Source organism: Lycorma delicatula, chromosome 8 (assembly GCF_047948215.1).
Source record: "Lycorma delicatula isolate Av1 chromosome 8, ASM4794821v1, whole genome shotgun sequence".
Classification (NCBI taxonomy): domain Eukaryota; kingdom Metazoa; phylum Arthropoda; class Insecta; order Hemiptera; family Fulgoridae; genus Lycorma; species Lycorma delicatula.
In genome coordinates this window covers 128,938,671-128,963,533 of record NC_134462.1, presented here as the reverse complement: position 1 = coordinate 128,963,533, position 24,863 = coordinate 128,938,671, and the positions used below count along the sequence as shown (strand labels likewise).

At 30.3% G+C, this 24,863-nt stretch overlaps 1 protein-coding gene across 1 annotated transcript; it reads right to left on the bottom strand.

The window, feature by feature from the left end:
• Nucleotides 1-380: 380 nt before the first annotated feature.
• On the bottom strand, nt 381-22,977 carry Samtor (S-adenosylmethionine sensor upstream of TORC1). The gene is given in 6 exon segments (XM_075374266.1): nt 381-8,255; nt 10,731-10,864; nt 12,850-12,854; nt 17,380-17,591; nt 21,684-21,882; nt 22,638-22,977. Coding segments are annotated over 6 exon segments (1,650 nt in total). The 5' UTR covers nt 22,841-22,977; the 3' UTR covers nt 381-7,358.
• Nucleotides 22,978-24,863: the final 1,886 nt, after the last annotated feature.

The following is a 24,863-nucleotide window of genomic DNA, read 5'->3' as shown; positions in this document are numbered from 1 at the left end:
ACAGACATCAAGCTGCAGACCAGCGTAGAAACATGGCTGAAAATGCAGGCGGCTCCGTTCTATGACGAGGGTATTGAAAAGTTGGCACACTATGGCAAATGTCTAAATCGGAATGGCGACCTTGTAGGGAAATAGTGTAACTATGCAAGTACTTGTTACAAATAAAATTTTTTTATTTTCACTGTGGTTTTAATTTTGTGACCAATTGGACCTTGAAAAAAAATAACCCTCGTATGTTATAACATAAACAAAAGTTAGATTTTAAACTTTTAATGTATAAAAAGAAACAGATTCTGTTTATAACAAACAAGAAACCTATTCATTTCAAGACTTCCAAGATAGTTGTTCATTTCAGATAAAAAAGGAATAACATAATCAAATTAGATTAAAAAAACAAAAAATAAACAATTTTTATTTACATTTACAAAGTCCAATATACATATTATTATAATTTAACACTGTATTTATTTCATTTCTCACAACATAATTTGTTGTTAAAATATTGCACTTAAAACTATTAATTTTTAGATGCAATAAAAAGATATTGTTAAAAAATTCTATTAAAATACAATAACAATGTACATATTCTCATAAATTAATTGCATAACTCAGATTCAAAATGCCTGCTCATCCGTACATCATGTACAGAGAAAATCTTCTGCAAAACTTCACAAGAAAAATTCAATTCACTGTATTCAATGTATAAGCTAATTCCATAGCTTCGACAACATGATATTATATACCTCATTAATATAAAAAGTTAATAACTATATGAAAATTATAATTGCGGTACAACAATGTAAACAAACTAAATAAGTGGAATTGGTACAGATAAAAGAAAACATGTGAAGATTCTAATTGAATTGTTTGTTTTGTCAAGTGCACGGTTCTAGTTTTTTCAATTTTGAGATATTGTCATTTTCCTTTTTAATATTAAGTAAAACATGTTTTATCTGAAAACTGCATTACTCCCATTGCTCTTTTTGAAATAAAATGAATGGAAATGATATTTTATTTTGAAAAAAACAACGCTAATACAGAACATGTAGTTTTCAAAACTAACACTAGATTAGTGTTAATATTCTCCACAAGCATGTGCTAGCAGTCGTTTATATTTATTTGTGTTGTAAGTTTATTATAGTATTTCTTTAATTATTTTTGTGAAGAAAATTATTGTTTTTATTAAATAATAATAAATTGTATACAAAGAAGTGATAGTGATATTACTGATGAGCTTTCAACATCTACAGCTAAGATGAAGAGAGGACAAAGAAACATTGATGAGTATAAACAAACTTCAATAAGAATAGCTATGGTTAAGGGGATACCATATACATCATGTTGGGAAAAGGGTTCATGAGAGAAAAACAGCTAGCAACTGTCCTTTGAAAATGATAATGAAAAAGCACAAATAATAGCAAAGTTAAATAATATGCAATCAAATGATAGTTTGTTGTTAAATGTAAGAGGCCTTGTTCTGACAAACAAAATTTTATGATAAATATTTTGTAATTTTTATGATAAATAAATTTTATAAATATTTTGTAAATATACAACAGGACAAATGAGAATTATAAAACAGCGTTTTATAAACTTGCATGGTATACTGCTAGGCGCATTTGTGAATTACCCTTGTAGAAGGAAGAGATAAACAGGAGGGAAGTCGACACACTTTAGACAGTAGTATTTATGGCAGTTATTTTCAAATGATGTTGCTAAGAGAGTAGCGATTGCTGACATGTTAGTAGTTCATATTAGAAAAAGTAAAAAATGTTATTCTATTATGAAGGAAGTTCAAAGTAAATCTAAAAAATATGATAACATTTTGGGAATTGCAATCAACTGCATGCAAAATCTACCGTTGCCTAACTTCCTATACAGGAAGTTTTTTATTTCAGGCAACTTTGTTATTACATGCGGTATTAAAAATTTGAAAACTGATGAGTCATATTTATATCTTTATCATGAGGGTGTTGCTCACAAAAGTCCAAATGATGTACTCTGCTACATCGTTACTTATCTGATAAAGTGTCCAGTAATATAACAAAATTATACCTTTTTCAAATGGTGTCCAAGGTAGAATCGTAACATTGTCAATAAGGATTCTGTTAAATTTGTCTTCAATCAACAAATTTAAGAAAATATATCAATAATTTCCTGTCCGTGGACAGTTTTCTTCCATACAATAGGGAATTCGCACTAATTAAAAGAAAATGTAACAGTTGTGATAAGAGTGTACCATCCATAATAGTATGCTAAACTCATTACAGAATCAAGCAGTTGATTCACAGTTAAATATATAAAAAATAACTTTTCATTGGATTTTGAAAACTGGTGGCACAAATTTGATAAACATAATGCTTTGTCTGTTGAGACATATGGCAAGAAAGTCTCAAAAGATAAAAAAGTTCATTTCGTCATATCTTCTTGTTTTATGCTTGAGTATTGCTGCGATCAAATGGGTACAGTGAGAACTACGCATGTAATAAATGATATTGTATCACACTGGTTCAATCTGCTAAATAAAAAACAAATACCCGATTTTCCTACTGTTAATGCATACTCTGCCCGATGTCCAATTAATTCAAAAAAATTAAGACATTGAAACGCTTTTAAAGTATGTAAGTATGTACCAGATTAACATACAGCCTTTTACGATGACATATCATGGAAAACAGCAGCGAATGACAAAGGAAGCAGTGATGGATGTAGCACTGATTAACACATCTGAGATATAATAATAATATTTTTTCGTTTTACACAACTGCTTATTAAATTTGTTTAAATTAATATTTTTGTTTCTTTTATTAACTTTTGTGATATTATTTTTTGATTATTACTGTTGCGTCTAGTGTTTCACATGAAAACTAGTGTTTCACTAGTAAGTGACTAGTGATAACATTAAGTGGTGACTAATAATATATATTTTTTCAAACAGCTAGCTGATTATTAAAAAGTTTTTTCTTTCTGGTCAATAAAATAATTTTTTCGTACCACTGTTTTGGTGTGTCTACGGTTTCACAAGTAATATGTAAATTAAGATTTAGTTGTTTAAAATGTTAAGATAGAATTATACAGTTAAATAACGATTACTTTTGAAAACAACAAGTCCAAATAGTTTTTTTATTGTTATATATAATAAATCATGTATAATAAAAGAATTCAATTTATTATTATCACCTAACAATAACCATCTAAGAAAATTATGGATATTTATTGCAACTTTTGTACTAAACAGTTTTTTGAAAATGTTAGGTTTAGAAGTCTTGCAGTATTCTAAACAATCGATACAATTAATAAATATTTGGGTAAATATATTATCCGCATTACACATGGTAAACAAAAATGGCATCTAACCCAAGTCATGTGTCTTGGTGTGTAGATTAATGATGGCACAAAAGAAAGTATTCTTACTTTGTCACAGCTTCGACAAAAGAGCAGATGCAAATTGGAACTGTAAATTGTGTAGTAAACTGTTTTTCACTGCTCCATATTAACATTACATTCTTATTAACTCCTGTAATGTAACTACAAACATGAGATGCAAAGCAGTGAACTGTACAAATCAACTACTGCTACAGTACAATATACTCTGTTCCAACTCAACATAGTACAAGCACAACTGCTTTTGACAACTTACAAATTAACAATTATGTAAAGATTGCTAAATCTTACATTGTGAAATGCTAACTAAGGAAATATGCTAGTTATAACATTGGCATTAATCATCTCGTAAAAAAATGTCTATTCTATAAATACTTTTTTTTTCACTATCAGCTGTAGCACTGGTCATGCAGACAATAGAACATTCAAATCTGTGTCAGCACAGCATAAAAATCACTATATAATTCAGTACTGTTCCAACCAAACACTGCTCCACCAAATGAGCCTGGTAACAACTAGGCATATCACTAGGATAGATGAAATAAATAAATTAAATCAAACTATATCCAATTTGAATGTAATAATAAACTCTTTTTCAAAATTTATATATATTATATATAAATTTTGATAAAGAATAGTGGTTCCCAGACTCATTTGGTGGAGCAGTGTTTGGCTGGAATAGTACTGAATTGTATAGTGATTTTTCTGTGCTGACACTGATTTGAATGTTCTATTGTATATATATATATATATATATTAGTTTGTATAATTAATGATCAAAGGGAGGATGCTAAGCTAAAAGAGGATCTTTACAAAGTAAATAAAGAAAGCCATAAATGCAAAGCAGTCTAGTTATAACTCAAACAGCACATCTAATAGGAGGAGTGAGTAAAGTGGATAAAAAAGTTGAACTGTTGATTAGGCAATATAAAGTAGTGAATTAAAATCTGATTATATTAACATTTATGGCAATAACCATGATGATCGACTCATTATTAGCTTGATATATCATATCTTCAATATATCAACATGTCTTCTGTTAAGATTATAATTACTTTCATAATTTTTTCCTGATTACACAATTTTTCATTAAACATTACCACACATTAACTTATGTGTATCGTGTGCGAAAAAAACATCCATCAGGGTGAAAAGTAGTTTCATCCATAAAAATTACAATCATTGACTGGTTTTAAACTAATTTTGTTAAACATTTCAACAGCAAACTGGAAATATTTTCCACATGAGGTGGTTTTATTTCTTGCAGTGCTGCATTTTGTATGCACAAAAAGCAACGTTTTACATAGAATTTTATGAATGATTGTTTTTGAAATTTGTAACATGAACCTTTGACAAGCAAGGGATTTATTAGGACTTCTGACTGCAGATAGCTAAATTCATTTAGCACTTTCTTTTGATGGTGGTGATCTTCCAGGCAATTTCTGTTTGAAAACTGAATTTATTTCTTTGAACTGGCATCATATATTGTTTTCATGTGGTGGCTGTTTTTGATATGTACACTGAATTAAAATTATGAGTTTTCCAGTTTGGTATGCCGCAAAACACACTGTGGTTTTTTTAATAGAAAAACCCTATCATTATTTTACGAAGACCTTTTATCAAGTAGAAAAAAATTTTAAAGTAAGGGGGTACGTACATAAAACAATCTTATTAAAAGAAATAATGAATTTAGAAATATCGTAATTGAAGAGGATATTATTTATTTCTGACTTGAATGTAGAATTTTGTGCTGTTGAAATCCTAGATTCCAATATTGTTCTGTGTTTATAGATTTACATATAGGTATATATCGACATAAAGCCTACTTGATCCAATATCTCAATCAAAAGGTCTACCCAGTATTTTGATAAGTGATTTTAATATAAATCTTCTAAAAAAACAATAATTACGGGTTAGATTTCCAAATGATTACATGTATTGCCACGATTTAAAAAATGATTAACCTATTCATAATGGAAAATCTTAAAAATTCACTTTGAGAAATATTATGTTGGTGTTATGAATATTTCTTAGACCAAGAAGGTATTTGCATTAATTTTAAACACGATGGTATTGATGAACAAAAGGCATTAAAATTAATTATTGTACTAGATGATGGCTGATGGCAAAAACCAGTTTTTTAGTAATAGATGAAGGATCTTGGAATAATTTCTATAATGGAAAAACTAGACAATAAAACTGAAGCATTTCTAAATACCATGTGTTTCAAAGTGAATATCGGGGTTTTAAGGTATGTAATATTTCTCAAGTTTCATGTGCATTGATTAATTATACATGAAATGAAGGAGAAACTCAAACAGTTACAGCTATGAGCAAGCTCAAACTGTTTCCTGTACCTTCCGCTTTTAAGTTCTAGTAGCAAAGACTACGACTGCCACAAAATATGCGTTTTGCAGTTTGCAAAGAGTGAATCTGTAATTACTGTTCAACGTGCGTTCTGTTGTGATCCCCCGAGTGACAATAATATTTGTAGATGGTATAAACAATTTTACCTATACAGCCACTCGCTGTACAGGTAAAGGGAAGAGTAAAGGACGAACGCATGTGTCTGAAGACAATGAATGTGTAAGAGTCTTTTGTGCATAGTCATTGGAAATCCATTATTAGGAAGGCTAGCCATGAATTAGTAATTACAGTGACGCCTGTGTGGAGGGTTTTAAGGAAATGCTTACAACTGTGTCCATATCATTTACAGCTGTTACAAGCTCTAAAGCCTATAGACTACGGTTTGCATGCTAGCTTCACAAATCAAAAGACACACCTTGATAATACTTTCATTATCATGTCTTATTCAGTGATAAATCAACATTTCATGTTAATGAAAAAGTACACATACAATGTGCATATTTGGAGATCAGAAAGTCCTCATGAAATATTGCAGTGTGAATGACACTCTCCAAAACCATTTTTTTTTTGTTTCATATCTCGAAGGCAAGTTCATGGATCATTTTTTTTCAAAGAAGTCTGTGTCTGGAATATGAAAATGGATATGCTACAACTAAGGCTCTTTCTCAACTGTAACATGAACTACAGAACTTTAATTGGCGACAAGACGGAATGCCTCCTCATTGGCATAACGCTGTACATGATTGGTTGAATGAGATTCTCCCGACCGCTGGATTGGTTGCCGGGGACCAATGACAAGGCTTGTTTGCCAAATTGCCAGTTTGCTCAATCTGAACTTGTGATTTTTTTCTTTGGGGGTTTATAAAGGCTCAAGTGTATGTGCCACCATTACCAGCTGAGACACCCGACTTGAGACACAGGATTGAAGCAACTATTGCATTAATTACTCCAGATTTGCTAATTAAAGTATGGGATGAACTCTTCTATCAGTTTGGTGTGTGCCGTGTGATGAATGGTGCTCACATTGAACATTTACAGGAAAAACAATTTTGAGTTGCTCTTTCATTTCATGTATAATTTATCAATGTAAGTAAAACTTAAAAAAATATTGCTTAACTTTAAAACCCTAATATTCGTTTTGAAACACACAATATATAAGTAGTTTTTTTTTTTTGATTGATGATTTTATCACATAAACGTAAAGTTTGTGTGAGGGAATAGGAAAATAGAATTTTTTACAAACCAAAAATGCCATGCCTGAATGGGATTCAAACCTAGGACTTTTAGATGAAAGGCTGATATGTGACCACTCCATCACGGAGATCTGCAGTTATTTTAAATATTGCCTTTCCTTGAAAAAGAAAAGTGGTAGTTGAAAAACCAAAAAGGTTCACACTTTATCCAAGAGCTGACTAAGGGTACATTAGTCTCTTGTGAAAATAAAAGATTAGTTTATTTTCAAAAGTAATATAAAATTCTGGATGTGAGTATATCCAGGTATAATAAATGACAAATATTGAGTCTACCTTAGTAACAAATTTTCCTTGCTTCAAAGTAAAGCAATATTCTTTTTACTTTGTTACATAAATGAAAATTGAAAAGCGAAATTAAATAAAAAGATCAGGATCTATCTCTGGTAATTCAATAAATGCATCAGTAATGAATTTATCTTCACCATCAGTTCTTATCTTTTTAACACCACCATCATCTGATTTTCTTTCATAATCATGAAAATCTTGTGGAATGTACATAATTTCTTCAGCATTTACTGAAATACTGTCAGATCTATTTTGTAAGGACAACCAATGTTTCGGCACATTATTATTAATACATTTTCTATACATTAAACAATGTAAATGTTTTAATTTTTCATAATTAACTAATAAAAAACCAATACCTGCAAGTGCATATCTCCAATATTTAATAATTTTGGAATTAGCAGTAGCATGTTTTGAATCTGGTGTCAGTATAATAAGTACACCATTTGGTTTCAAGACATTATACGCCTTTTTACAACAAATCCATCGTTGTTTAGCCGACGGAAAGTATTCTAATAATAATGAAAATAAGACAATATCAAAACTATTCTCCGGTATAAACATACAAGGATTTGTAATATCAGATATAGTTTTATCCGATACTAATTCAACATTTAAAAAATCACATTTTAAAACATCTTCAGTAGCAGGTACTAAATCTATTGCTACGGTGTAAAAGTTATTAAAATGTTTTAATGGATTATAGCAACTACCAACATCAAGTAAATATAAGTTATCTTTCTGAAAAGGAATTAGTTTCTTAAAATCTGACATCAGTGACAAATCGGTACCAAAGTATTTTAAGCACAGTCTACTTTCCTTTTCAATAGCCGTTTCTAATCCACCATTATTAAAATAATCACAGCACTTATCAACAACCCACTGAATCCGACATAATGAACTGTTGTTCATATTATTTTTATCCCAATGCTCTGTTGCTAATTTCAACATTGCTGTTGCATAAATCTATAAAAAACACACAATGTAATTAAAAATAACAATTTATAGTATTCATAAAACATAAAAATAATAATCAGAAAAAAATTCATACATTTATTCCATTTTTATTTTTTATTTCAATATAGTAACTTGTTTTTAATAATTTTTCCAAACAGGTAATTTTTTTTGTCCTGTAAACAATTTTTTCCCCAAATGCATTTTATAATATTATCATATATGTATTATTGTTAAGTGTAATACGTGTTCAAATCTATACAAAAGGAAATATACAGACAACAGAATTAAATAAAACTTTATCTTCATTAACAAACAGGAAAACACCAAAAAGTAAGCATAAAACTAATTTTAAAAATGATAACTGACAACAAACAAGAGAGGCAAACACAAACTCACATATATATCTGTATTCACTAATATATGTGTTACTTTTCTTGCCTACAAAAAAGACAATGGCAGGATGTAGAGTTCATAATTAAAATATCATAAAAGATTGTGTTAAGTTTATATGCAAAAACTATTTCATATGTTTAAGGATGTATAGTTGGATGTGTATTTACTAATAAGACAATCATCTTCTCTTTGGTAAGTTTGGGTTGCTGACAAGAAATTATAAATTTAGCTCGGTGAACAAAGGAACAACAAAAACCAATTTCTACGCTACGTCTAGCATAAGATCATTTTCTTGAAAAAGACTATACAATTTTGGGAAATTACTTATTTCTCACGTTAAGTCACGTGGTACCACTTGGTAAAGGAACCTAGTAAAGTAAAATTAAAAATAAAACTTTTTTACACCAACGCATTAAGTGAATGAACTTTAGTTGCGAAGCTGTTACTTCAGTTACAATTTGTTTGAAAGAAAAAACAGTCTAGTTACACTCTGGTTTATGTTGACATAAGTTAGAGAGAAATGTTTTTTCGTGAGTCAAATTATACTTACTAATTAATATTTTAAACAATAATTAAAAGCAATGGTAATTCATTATGATGTTTTGTTGATAATATTTTTGTTTGATCTCATTAAAGATGGTTCATTTATAAACAAAATCAATTTAGCAACTTAATTCTATTTATTACATGCTTGAAATGATGCTTTGTTATAGTGTAAGCAAGTTGAATGTTTAGTAAATTATGAGGACTAGCGTTTATACTTGTCTAACATGATCCATAGTTTCTTAACTGCATTTCAGACACCTGACTAACAAGCAGTAGTCCTCAACTCAAAACTTTTCATACCACTTCATGATACTATTATATACAAGTGGATTGTTCAGTGTTGTAAAATCAGTGCTGTACTGCCAGAACAGGATATGGTTTACCCATACTCACAGTTTCAGCTCTTATATTGATTTAGCTTCAATTTTGCAACTACTGTCACCCAGCAGAAAAAGATTTACCAACAGAGTTTACCTTCATTTTAGTACAATCAAATCCAGCGTTTGTTCTGTAATTTTTTTAATGTTAACTATTTGATATAATTGGTAACTATTTACAGTTAAGGAAAGTAAGGAATATAACACTCCAACCTCACATATCTAAATTCAGATACATAATTATCCTACAAACAATACTTTCAGAGATAACTCTCTTTATTTTAACAAGTGCAGCCAAATATTATTAAAAAAATTCAAAAAATATATTAAGATTGGGCAGAATTAAAGTGTAATACTATTTAAGTATTTGTCATGGAAACTTATCTTTAACAATATTAAAAAAATGTTTCCGTGGAAATAAATGTTTTTAATTTTTCAATATGAAAATGACATTAGAATACAGGTATTTTTAAAGAAAATAACTGTTTATGTACATTCTATATTTAAGAAAGACAAACAGACAACTAACAAATAAAAATAATTGATAATTGATAAACATAAAACAAGCCATGCATAATTGTTATGTTCATATGAAAAATTCTTTTATCCAATTTAGGAGATAGCTGCATCAAGTAGATCTGAAAGATGAAAAAACTAGGTAAGCATCTTTTAAAATAAACAATTAAAATACAATCACCGAAATGAAAATAGCAATTCTGTTATATATATACAAAGATGCTTATCTGAAAAATTGGAAAAGAATTGATGGTATTTTTGTAGTCTTCGAGACATCTGGGATAAAAGAGAAAAAACTGGGGTCGAAAAACACACTATTTTATGTTTGGTGCTTCCAAACCTATATTTATATAAACTTTCTTCTTTATCTTCATCAGTAGAGTATGGCCTGAAAGTTTTTTACATTCTTCATGAATCACTTGGTACATTCATTAGCAACACGCAATTCTCACATATAAATTCAAATGTTTCCGTAATGATTTTCCTTTCAATACACACAAGTGATTTTATCTTGACTTATTTGTACTGTTACTATGTACTTTAACCGGCTAAGAGACTTGTTAACAGAGTACAGTTAACAGAAATAACTGTACTTACAAAAATTACACACATAAGAAAAAAAAAGTTTACTAACAAATATATTTCAAGTTACCTGTAACTGTTCAATACACTTTACATGTTGATTCCAGGCTTCATCAGCTCCAGTTTCTCTTGCTTTTAATCGAAGATCAACATGAACCTTCTTTATAATATTTGCTAATTCTTGGTGTTCTTTACTAGCCATTCCTAAAAAATAAGAATATATCATAACACTATATAAGAATGAGTAGACATATATTTAATACATGAAACATTATGTCATTACGAAAATGTTAACAATCAATTTTTATTATTATTTCTACTTAAGATTATTATTACTGGTTAAAAATTTTAAATATGGTCTTGTGATACTGATGGTAAAACTTTCAATCAGACCTAATAATAAAAATAAAATCAACAATAGGTATCACAAAACCATATTTAAAATTCTTAACCGAGGTCTCATTGATGAAATTATGAGACTTGTTTAAAAGATGTATAAATGCTAACCTACTATTACCCTTGTATTAATAAGGAAGTAAAGATAAACTGGATGATATTTTAGTGTAATTTAAGGTTTTTCTTTAAATTAATGTAATTAGTTAAAAAGGAGGAAAGAAGGTTTGCATCATCAAGAAACATAGTTTAATATTCAAAGGTGAACTGAATTCAGTATTTAAAATTGTGAAAATGTAATTAGTCTGTTTTCCAATTCATTAATTAATATAAAATGTACCATGTGTCACAACAGAACAAAACTATTTTCCCAATAGGTGCAATAGCATTAAAAACTATTTTCATATCCTGCTGGTTTATTCTGTAACTGCCTGCCACTTCTCAAAAACTTTCAAGCACCTTCACAACAATTCAAAGCCTGGCTGAATAAAGAAGGTGCCTGCAGTTGTCTGCCCTCCTATAATGAAGAAAATATTTGTAACGCAGAAAATGAAAAGATGCCTAGGTGGGAATATACCCAGGTCTTTAAACAGGGGAAAATGTTCAGATCTCCCTACTCTACAGATTACCTAATTATGTTTTTTTTGAGCTACAACAATTTGGTTTTATTGTGGAACAATAGGTACCACCACACACACTTATCCTGCAATGTGTACTATTTACCAAAGCGTAATATACTAATTTCAAAACAGTAACTGGCAAATAAACTTTTAAAAAATACATTTTGCACAAAACCTTATACACATGCACTCTAACCAGCTCTTTCCAAAAACAGTTCTCAATATAAAAACCAAGGTATTTAATAATAGAAACCTTTTCTATACTTACACATTGAATACAAATTTCATCAACCCTTCTCTGAAGACTACTTTTACACTTAAAATAAATATTGCAAGAAGGTTCTTGTTTGTTTCTAAAATTAAATCAAATAAACCATAGTTTTAGATGATTTAAATCACTCTGCTTTCTAAATCTAAGTTCATCGATATTCTAGCTGAATAACACACAATGCTATATCATCAGCAAAGCATAATTGGAGCAAGCAGTGAGCACTGAACCCTGTGGCGTACCGCATGAAATAGATGAACATCAACACAAATTATTTTTTACCCTTACACACTGCACTGTACCGATGTATAGCTTAAAGTGGTCTAGTGCTAGACCCCTAATATAAGAATCCTCAAGTTTCTGCAGGATTATATTATGATCAACACAATCAAATGCTTTTGTGATATCCACAAAAATTCCAGCAACAGTTGAACCCGAATTTAATCAAAGATACTGAAAAAAAAATTAACCCTGCATCTTCTGTAGATTTACCTTCAATAAAGCCATATTGGTTTTGACTAAATTTAATTTAGATTAAACAATGTAATAAACGTTTCTTTACAAATTTTTCTATAATTTTTTAAAAGTATCAAAGTAATGAAATTGGCCTATAATTATGTATAGCTGTGGCTTTACCTTTCTTAATGGAATCACAACTGCAGTCTTCAATGACGGGGAAATTCACCTTTTTCAAAACTAAAATTAATAAAATATGTTAAAATAGGTGCTATGTGCTTACAGTCAACTTTAAGTAAAAATGCAGAGATTGCATCTATTCCAGGACTCAATGATTTTATTATGCCAGAAACTTCACTAATATCTGTCGGTGCAAGGAAAATAGAATCCCTGACTCCCGCCCTAGGAAAAAGTTTTTGAATTACTCTTAATATAAATATGATCTAAACAACGTTCCCTTCTGGTTGGACTATTGATCAATTTTTCAAACCAATTGCTGTTCATTAATAATTGATGATATTCATGAACATTAGTAGTCTGTTGAAAGTCCCAGGAGAACTTTGTGATACACACTGTATTCAGATTAACTTTTAATACGTTCAGTACAATGAGATTTGCCCAACTCTGCAAAATAAGCAGTTGCCTCAGCTTTGACTTCATCATTTGAAGTGAATCTTTGTCCAGCGAGCCATTTCTAAAGGTTTGGGAAAAGGAAGCGCAACTGTTAGGAGTCAAATATGGCCCTGTGTGTAAGCACTTAAGGTGTAGATCATGGACTTTAGAAACAAAACCTGAGATGTATGTGTAGGCACATAAAAGAACATTTTTTTTTACCAAATGTGAATGTTTAGTCAGACTAAAACCCTTCAATTGGTCCAACAGTGAAATGTAATACTCCTCTGTGATGATCCTGCCTTTTTCCAGATGCTCTGTGAGAACACAATGAGAAGCCCAAAAAATCATAGCCATGACTTTTTCTGAAGATGGAACCATTTACAGTTTCTTATGTTCACTTTCATTTGCTGCTTTCACTTTGGTCTGTGGTTTTTAATGGTGAATCCATGTTTCATATGCTTTATGAAACGACCCATCTAACCAGAGCCTGGACCCTTGGGGCTCATACACCACAACTGAATCATGCAGCCAAATCAGAGGCTCCTCAAGGGCTATCCCATGGCCACAGTTTGCTTCACTCGCCATTCCCAATTTATCAGGGGGATCAATGTCCTCGACACCCGCAGAGCTTGGCTTCGGTTGCCATTCCCATTTACTCAGAAGGCTCCACCCCCGTACTGTAGGTTATCCTCAGAGTTGTGAGAATAATACTGATAAATAATAATTATAAGAGAAACTAAATTACAAAAGATAGAATAGTAACTATGGTAACTAAAGTACACACACCTTCAATAATGAAAAATTTATTACTGTTTCTTTGCTATGGTGAAATTCCTTAAGGAATATTTTTAATGCATACAGACTAACAAATATCCCGTTTGAATTTTGAAAATCGTACAATTATTTGCAGAGATATTATAAGAGCACCCCAGTGAACCTTCCAAAACAGGGGCACCCTGTTTGTTATTGTTAAACAGAAATTTGTTTAATTTATTTTATTTAATGTAAATTTAATTCTATTATACTTGTGATATTAATCATTCAATTGATTTGAATCATTCAGTTCGAACTTAGCCCATAGATCATAGAGACTCAGAGTTCACAGTTCATTAAAGTTCGTGCTTCAGATTAAAGTTTGGGCAAATTTCTTCTACAACATATAAATGTTTTTTTAGAGATTTTTCGATACAAAATATATCTAAAAATCTTGTCAGTTATGCCAAGAAACATGGGTAAAAATTTGATTGTGATTGATTGTAGTAGTTCACAAACAAAATAAAAAAAAACCTTCTTCCTCTTTTTATAATATTTAATATACTGATTAATTATCAATGCAAAACAGGTCTCCAATGTTAGCAAAGAAAGAATGTAAGACCATGTTTAAATTCAGCAGCCTATTTTTATATTATCAAAAATGAAGGGGAATGTGTTGCTTTAAAGAATCCTTTAAAATTTAATCTAACACTGTTTGTGTATGAATAACTAGTAGAAAATTTGTTAAATCCTAAATAAGATCAGTGGCAGTATTTAATAGGAAAGTTAAGAAAAGAACACATTAAACCCATTATTGAGTCAATGCTGACCAAAAGATTGACTGAGATACCTGAATATGTATAAATAATTTTTTTTTCAAAATTAGATTACGAATGTATGTAATATAAACAATTATGTAATACTGAAAAACTGGCCCAAGGAAATATGTTAAATAACTTGGTCTTCTTAAGCTCATAACCCTTTGTGGGGTGAGGTGATTCTTCTTTACTCTCTTTTCTAGTTAAGTACTACAGGAATTTGGTTGGCAGCCACAGGTTCCAACAGCAAGGTAGGAAGATGGTAGCCACCTATTTCTTTACTGGGTGGGAAAGCTTGAGGTGAGTCTCTCAATTCCTATCTGAAAGTTACATCAAGGGTACCATTTAACATGTAATATAGAAAAACAGCGTAATGTTTTAAAACTGGTTGCAGATAAAGATTATACAATTTAAATGTGTCAAACTTAGGCAATCAGTAAACCTAACCATGTTATACGATATCAGAATGAGTGCATTTCTAATACACCTTCCATAATTTCCCCTTAAACTAACAGTCAATAAATCTGAAATTATTTCAACTACTGAATAAAGTTTAATCTATATAATTCAGTATTCTCAACCTTTCAATATTTGCAACCCAATTTTCAATCATAATTTTCAATGCGCCCCCCCCTGTCATGCAATATCAACGACCTTAATTACAAACCTTAAAAATTACCAAGAATAAGTAAATCTATTGATATTTGGCAACACCGATCAGCTGCATTGAAAAAAACCAGAATTGATGCCTCTCTATTGCTCTCTGTCTTGCGTCCACCATATTGAACATTCTCATGAGAAGTTCCAATTTGTCTGGAACATCCGCGCAAACATGTATAAATGCTACACACACCTCATTCAATCAGATCCTTACATTGCTATCAAATCTATTGTGAATGTGCATGTTGTAATTTGTGTGTTAATTGTGCAAATTCATGGTAGTAGATTTTACAGAATCACGGATAAATTTTTAAGTGGGCATAAGCGAGCATTAAATGATGGTGAAGCATCAACAAGTGCACAGACAAGCATGGTTACAAAAATAAAATCAAGAAAATATTCTCAAGAATACTTAAATTTTGGGTTTATCAGTACTGAAGTAAATGAAGAAGAAAGGTCCCTCTATATGTCATTTGCACTTAAAAAACATTTGGAAACGCTTCATAGTGAGTACAAAATGCGAAAATTCTTAAAATTAAAATCATATGAAAAGCAAACATTTTTAAAAAGAGTTTGTGAATGAAAAAGCTTTACTTGCCTCTTATGTAAAAATCATCAAACCATTGGTAACCTGAAGGGGAATTACGTCGGGAGGACAGGTTTCATAAGCCTAGCCTCCTGCGGTCGGACCATAAAATGGTTTTGAGAATGCTGGTAAAACGGATTGGAATGCTATTAAATCCGTCCTTAAAATTTAAAATATAAAACTTAAAATTTAGACCCGTCATTAAAAATAAACCCTTAAAACACGCCCGATTCTAGAATCATCCATCAGCAAGGGACATTGTCCAGGTTCTGCGATCTGTAGGGAGAATTTGTGAAACTCCTGCCAACTTTGCATTCCATTCCATTCCATTGGTAAAGAGCTTATTTTGCTATCTGCAATTGAGATTGTAGAAACTATATTTAGAGATAATTTTGCCAAACAATTTCAGTCCATACCTCTATCACATATTGCCCATCGAATTGGTAATATAGCTGAAGATGTACAGCATCAGCTTTTCAGGGCGACAAAGATGTTCATTTCATTACCTATGTTCGATTTTGTGATCGTATGTCAGTAGTAGAAGAACTACTTTTCTGCAAACCAATAGAACTCAAAGCAACAGCACTCACATTATTTGCTATCTTAAATGATTTTATAAACGAGGCAAACATAAAGTGGAAACATTGTGCCGGAATATGCACTGATGGTACTCATTCAATGTCAGAAATATTTCAAAGTACACAGGACTTGTGAAACAAAAATCTCCACAGTGTCTGAACACGTTGCACGATCCACAGAGAGGCTTGCAAAGAAATGAGTCCTGGTCTGAATATTTTGCTAACGATGGTTGTAACTGTAGTAAATTATGTAAAAATGAGACTCCTAAAATCAAGAATTTTTTCTGCACTTTGTAGAGACATGGATGCAGTACATTCAGCATTACTATTTTGTTGCGAAGGAAGATGGTTATTACATGGGAAATTTTTGCAACGTGTTTATGAATTAAGAAATGAAATCGCCATTTTTCTAGAAGAGGAAAACCAACTGGAAGCCGAGAAGTTTTGAGATTGTTTTTTTGTGATGGGATTGAGGTACTTTGTCAACATATTTGAGAAATTAAATACCTTGAATCTTCAACTCCAAGGAGCAAATACACATATGTTGGATACGAGCAATAAAGTTAATGCTTTTTGTAGCAAACTGGAATTGTGGAGCAGAAATTCAAAGCAAAACAACCTAGAAATGTTTGCAAATGTGGATGAATGTGTTAAAACTTGCATGGCTGAAGAACAACATGTAAAAGTTGTTTTTATAACCACTGAAAATCATTTAGCTATGTTGGCAAAGAAGTTCAAAAAGTATTTTCTTGCTGACAATGTAAATGTGTATTTTATTATATAATATGTCAGAATAGTTTGTTTTCCTTTCCTTTCAATGAATTAATAAATATTTTAATATTTTCTTTTTGAAATGCTCGTGACCCCCATTTAATGTTATGCCCCTCAAGGGAGGTGTAACCCACAAGTTGAGAAATACTCATATAAATAATAATAGTTCAAACAAAAACTACTGATGAAGAGATACATTACTGTTATGTTTCTTTGTCCTTGATATTCAGTAGAACAGAATAAGCTGTATCTAATTTTTCTTCCAATTCATTAGGAGTAGAGATTAGCCTGTGTAATACATCAGCATCTAGTTCTAAAAGCATTCCAGTTAACTGGCTTGCTAATTCTTGATCTGAATAACGATCCAATACAAGATCAAACAGTTCTTCACCCAATACATATTTGACATTACCCTGAAAGAAAAATTAATTATACCATTATATACTAAATAAATATCAATGACATTTTTGTCAGTATTTAGTTAAGAAACATTAGATTATCTTTATGACTTTGCATAAAATAAAACCCTTACATTGTGATACATGACAACTGTTATTAGTGTGATCCTCTAAAAAGCATCATAGTAAGCAAAACAGACGAAAAAATTTTCATTTTTAATTTATCAATAATGTATAAAAACGTATTAAGCATAAAGAAGGGTAAATAATATAAGAAGGCTGTTTTTTTTTTCAACATCCAATGAGCTATACAAAAGACACACTGACATAACAAATGATTTTTATTACTAAAAGTTGAGTAGAAACTTAATTTTCTACATAATTGCCAAAACAATTGAGGCATCTGTTGTATCGTGAAATCAGATTTCTGATGCACTCTTCAAATACTGCCAATGAGGTAAAGTACATTTTGACAGCCTCCTGAGATTCTTTGTTGGTGGTCAAGTGTTGTCCAACTAACCATACCTTCAATTCTTGAAGGAGGTGAAAATCGCTAGGGTCTGTCTGGACTGGACAGTGGAGGGTAGAAATTTCACTTGAGTTGTTTGAGATCATTTCACTTGAGGTCTTGCATCACATTGGCTCAGTGCGCTTGTGCATTGTCATGGATCAACACCACGGTAGACAAGAGCATGCCTCTTCGTTTGTTCTGGATCGCTCTGCGGAGGCGATGTACAGATTCAAAATAAACTTCCTTTGTTATTATTGTCCTCTGCCCCATGAAGTCCACCAAAAAGATACCTTCATAGTTCCAAAAAAATGTAGCCAATGTTTTCTTGTTGCTCAGTGTCTGTTTGAACTTTTTTGGCTTGTTTGGACAAGTGTGCATCCACTGCTTAGACTGTTCTTTGGTTTCTGGACTCTTCATCATCATCATCGTAACATGAGAAACATTAGGCTTACACTATTTGCTGCGTTTTGTGATCACTCAGCATTTTTGGAACCCACATAGTTTCCGGTATCTTAGGTCTTTAGTCACAACTGTGTATAGAGAAGACCTAGAAATTTCTACAGAAAGTTCACTTATCGTAAACTTCAGTTTGTCAAGGACAAAATAATGAACACAATCAACCAAGCATACAGTAGTGACAAACAGTCTTGCGTTCTGCCTATCTCGTCATGGTCAGCCATTAGCCATTCTTTAAATTTTCTACACCATTCCCATACACTACCATCACTCATAAAGTTTTCACCATTCTGTGATGGATTTCAGCAGCACTACATCCTTCTGTTTGCAGAAAATGTATCACACTTTGCAGGAGCATTAATCGTAGTGGCCATGTCAATTGCCTGAAGCTTGGCTCAGACTAATACAATAGAGCCAGCAATGGCAGAAGTTGAGTGCAGGGGGGGCACAATCACACGATACGCAAACCTGCCTCCCACCTATCTCTTGTTTACTTAGATGCACGATTGGAGGTTGAAAAAAAAACAGCCCTTGTAAATTTGGAAAATACAAAAAAATGTAATAGAACACAAATGTATAATCACGTCTAAACATATTTGTAAAGATAAAACCAAAAAACATGGAATATCACAGGAATCTTAATTTCATCATTAGAACCTGATACTATTGTTAATACCATATTGATTTTCATATGTGTAACAACTACACATCCAGCCCAATATATTTACCCTCTAACTTTTCCAGAATTTTATTGCAGAAATTAAGGCTCACTGCTTTAATTTTCTATAAGTATGTTAAACATTACAAATTTCAGCCTAACTGTAATTGCGGGATGTCACCAAGTTTCATCTTCGGTAAATTATGAGGGCTAAGCATTTATACAATAATCTAAGTAATTATTATAGTATTTATTTAAATGTTGTCTAACATGATCCATTGCCTCTTAACTACACCTTGGACATCTTGACCACGAAGCAGTAGTCTTCATCTCAAAACTTTTCATACTTCATGATACTGATATATACAGGTGGATTATTCTGAAATCTTGCTTAAATCATTGCTGCACTGTCAGAAGGATATGGTTTACCCATATTCACAATTTTCATTTTCGCAAATCAATTCAGCATCAATTTTGCAACTACTGTCACCAAGCAAAAAAATATGTACCATATTCATGTGGTTTTTTTAACATAATCTGAAGAGTTTACCTTCATTTTAGTACAATAAAATTGTAATTGTTTGTTCTGTAATTGTTTTGAATAACTATTTAGAATATTTCTAAAATAATGTTTTATGGACTTAGGAATAGTTTTGAACTCAATTCTTCAAAACAAAACAATGCTATAAATGTGTAACAGAAACAAAAACAAAATTATGAACTTAGTTCTCAGCAATATAATAATTAACTTTATTAAACATCTAATGTAAAATAGGGAATATAACAATCCTACCTCACATAAGTAAATTAAAATATATAATTATATTACAAATAATATAATCAGAGATACCTCCATCTTTATTTTATCATGTGCAGCCAAATTCTATTAAAAAAAATTCAAAGAATATATTAAGATTGGGCAAAATTAAAAAGTTTAATAAATTAAATTTAAATTAAATATATGTATTTGTCAGGGAAACTTGATTTTTACAATATTAAAAAAGAGTTTCCATAGAAATTAAAGTTCCTAATTTACCAGTAAGCAAAGAATATTAGAAAACAAACATTTTTAAGGAAAATGACTATTGGCGCATCTTATATTTAAAAAAAAAAACATCTATGCACAATTGTTATGTTCATGCGAAAAAAACTACTTCCAATTCAGGAAGTAGTTGTATCAAGTAGATCTGGATGAAAAAACTAGGTAGGCATCTTTTTAAATAAATAATTAAAACACAATCTAAATGAAAATAGCAATTGTGTTAACAAATTATAAATTAAAATTCTATCTACCTATTTTATTTGCTTATTTAAGTGTTGCTTTTATTCATTAGTTCATGAAAGTTATTTATTTTGAGAGCTTTTATTCATTTGGTCATGAAAATTATTTATTTTCATTAAAAATAATGGTGCGATTATGCATCTTTGCCTTATGCAGTGATGAATCACACGCAAGGCGTGCAATACATTATTCTTACATTACAAATAATAACTTTGCAATCCCATGCTGTACTATAGACATTATTTTATAAAATGTTCACATGCTGTACTATAGACATTATTTTATAAAATGTTCACATGCTGTACTATAGACATTATTTTATAAAATGTTCAGTTTCTAAGTTTATCAAACGGAATTTACAATTTGGTGTTTTTTATCATAATTCATTTACTGATAAAGAAATGGTGCCATATTTTGGTAGACAAAAATGTTTATTAAGGGAAAACCAATTAATTAGATTTGGTGTTTGTTTAGTTCAGATGGTTATTTTTTTTTGGTACCAATTTATTCCATACGGAGGTGCAAACAAAGATAAATGTTGTACCAACCATAATGAGCATACAATTTTTTTGACAATTTCTCTTCTAAATATGATCTACTTAATTTACTGAACGAAAAAGGTTATTTTGCGATCGGCACTATCAGAGAAATATGCTTCCTAATTAATTAATTTTATAAATACTAAATAATTTTTTTATATTAAAAAAACCCAAAATTAAAAGTTTATTTGTAACTGTATTACTTTTAGTTTAATAAATTGTAATATAATATGCCAAAGGTGCATAAACGAACCATTTTATTCCTGAGTGGCAATTGATTTTTTTGTTGATAAGAAAATATTTCTAGCTTGATAAGTAGTTATTAATTAGCAGTAATAAGAGCTCTTTTGTGTTGGTAAAAATGACCCATTGTGATAAAAATATACATTATGAAATGTTTTTGTAAATCACATTATGAATTCAAAATTTGTACACAGATGTTTTTTATCTTTATTTATTTTTAGCAAAATTTGTACACACAGATGTTTTTCATCTTTATTTATTTTTAAATGATATATTTAATACTATTAAAATCATAAATTCCACTCAACATCTCAATTTCAACAAACTGGTTGCTTAAAAAATCTTTTGTATTAGAAATTTGCAAAATTATCATCACCAGAATATTTACAAAAAATATTTAAAACATATAAATTAATACCTTAGTGTATTTCATATACTCTTGTTTTGCCTTGTATACAGCTTGTGTAAGAAGATGAGGTTCCTTTAATAGATTTTTAATAGTTTTAATATCAAGCTCTAGTAACATCCCAGTTAACTGAGCACATAACTCTGTATCAACTTGTGACACAGCCACAAATAAATCTTCACCAATAGCTTGTTTTTCTAAGAGTTGACAACTGTAAAACAAAAATTTAAGAGATAACAGTTCAAGGATTGCTTTCTTTGAAAGTAATGTCTTTATATTACTTTTATTTTTACATGCATGTTAATAATAAAATTAGTTTAGTGAGAAGCTAGAGCCATCTTCATAAAATAAACATCTTTGTAATCTAACCTTAATACAGTTTAAATCTGGTAGCTCTGGTGTATATTAATTTTTACAAAAAAAAGACAAATATTAAACAACACATTAAATTAAATTAATTTGAATGACTAACAGAAACAAATTTAAACACAACAAATATTTTTTGCGAACAACAGTAACTAAAATGTGTCTGAAAATACATCCCCTCTTAATCAAATTAATATAAACACTGAATTTATTTCGGAGATACAAAATGCCTTTTGACCTTTTGATAAACCTTACTGCAAAACTAATGGCTACTATTTATAATTTTTCTTTTAATTCTCACATTTATATAGGAGAAGTATAGTTTTTAAGGAAAATGCACCACCTTATCTTATATGTAATATTTCCTAAATGTATGTTCTTTTTTCTTTGTAATGATGATAGATAATTGGGAATTCAAATTTTCACCATTTACTCCTTATTACAAACACCCTAGTAAAATCATACAAATATACATATAAAAATTCAAATGTCATTTTGACGACATTTGAAAACCATTACAGAATATAAAATTATAAAAATAAAAAAGTACCCAATTACAACGAATTTGAATAAAAAAATTACAATTTATGGAATACATACGATTTTGATTTGTCAATTCTTTCGATAAGCTCCTTCTCATTTTCCAATAAAAATAAAATATCCTTATTTGACAAGTTCTCCGTTATTTCTTCTAATAACTCTTCTGTTAATGCAAAGGATTTAATTGACTGAACTTTTGCTTTAAGATGATTTGTAAGAACTTTTCTAGTTTCTAAAACTGGAGGGGTTCCATCGCAATCCATTCGATTAAGAGTGATACACAATTCAAAGTTGCACTTTTCAATTCACAACATAAATTATTACATAAAAGTTCAAGTTAAAACGTAATTAGCATATAAGATTACAGATGGTTTACATAACCTACAAATGGAACGAACAACGCTCGTCGTTATAATTAAGCGCATGTGACCACTAATAGTCAAATGACTGTAGTGCCATCTGTGAGGAAATAAGATTAATAAACGTGTTTATTTTTCGTTTAATTTTACGCGCGAAGTAAAATACTTGGCGAATATGACGAAACGGTTTACTGTTTGACAACTTTATTAAGGTCAATAAAATTCATTAAAAAATGTATCAGGTTGTGTCTGATTATTTCTGTTATCATAACCTATATGTTAATCAAATGAAATTTTGCAGGATAATAGGCAATTGGAACTTCCGGGGGGGCCTCATAGGGGGGAGGGGGGCCTCAAAAATATCGATTTGCTTGGGGCTTTGTCCAAGGTAAATCCGGCACTGAACAAAAGTACACTTTCATAACAACCAGGGCCACAAGACAGATTCAAAGTGTTTCAAACAGGCCATGCATTTCTATAACTCATTCTAAAATTATGTGAACTGAGGAACCACGGTGGATTCTCGCAGCCTCTCAGAAAAACTTTCTGTGGAACACTGATGTTTCTCACGCAAGCCGTATTAATTTTGTTTAGAAAAAAATTTCCTGATAATTTTTTGTATTCAGTTCGGCAATGAAAATTTGAATTAAAGATCTATATGGAACTGTAAACTTTCATAAATAATCTTTAATAAATACTATGGGATTTATGAAACACATATAAACAAACACATTTATGAAACACATTTTGGTAAAAATGACCAATTCTGCAACAACGGTAGAGTTCATTCAAGGTAAGAATTAGATTGCTGCAAAAGTTGTAAGCAAAATTAATTTTAGTGACAGTCCAATGACTCAAAAACGGATCCCTTTTCTACTTTTAATAATAAACAATTTAAAATGAAATGGTAAGAAACTTTTAACCTAAACAACACAGAATTGGTTTTCCTGAAGAAGTTAAATCTGTAAAATGTGTGGAATTTAAAGATTTAAAAAAATTGCAGTTTCATATTGCAAAAAGGGTCAAATAAAATTTCTTTTCAAAATCAAAGCAAGTGGATAATCAAGGTAAAAAAAGTACAAACGAAAACCCATGTATAACTTAACATGTAAAAAGGAGCCATTATCTCATTTTTACATAATAAAAGTTAATACCATAATAAAAGTTGATACCATAACGTTCCATACATATTATCTGTCTTTTCTAAATAAAGTGAAATTAAAATAAAGTCTAAAATGAGACTTTTGTTTGTAATGGTTGTGACCGTATAATAATTTACATATATAATTTACAGTAACAATATTATAAGCAGTATAGAGAAGATACTTCCAATATATTTCCAAATTTAAAAACTCTTTTTGTTGTACACAGTAGATATTTGAGGGTAAAACGATAAAAAATATATTTACAGTACTGAGAATAAAGTAATGCTATACAATAACAGAATTATCTCAAAGACAAATGTTAGGCTTATAAGCGTAATAAAACATGTAACTATATTTTATGTGAAGAAGTTACTGAGAACAGATTGATGACAGGTGATGTTGATGGTAGGCTGCATCATGAGCAGATGGAAGATGAGCTGGTTTTGAAGAAGCTATGACTTAATCACCACTGTACCTCTCCTGGAACTACAATACAGTCGCCCAAAAAACATACAAAATGTCAAAAGGTTGATTTAAAATAGGGCCCTTCATTACTCACAAGTTCTATTAAAATTATATTTTGTGGTAGTAAACTTAAAGATTAAAGTTATATTTTTTTATAATCTCTTCATTAATCTCATATTTCTGTGCTCCCTCTTATTCGTTTTACCCCGTTATCCTATTCATTGTGTTGTTTATTGCAAGCTATATTATGTATATCGTATTTCTTACTGCACGTCCTCATTTTTGTCCTTGAACATTTAACTAACCGGCGTCTTTTG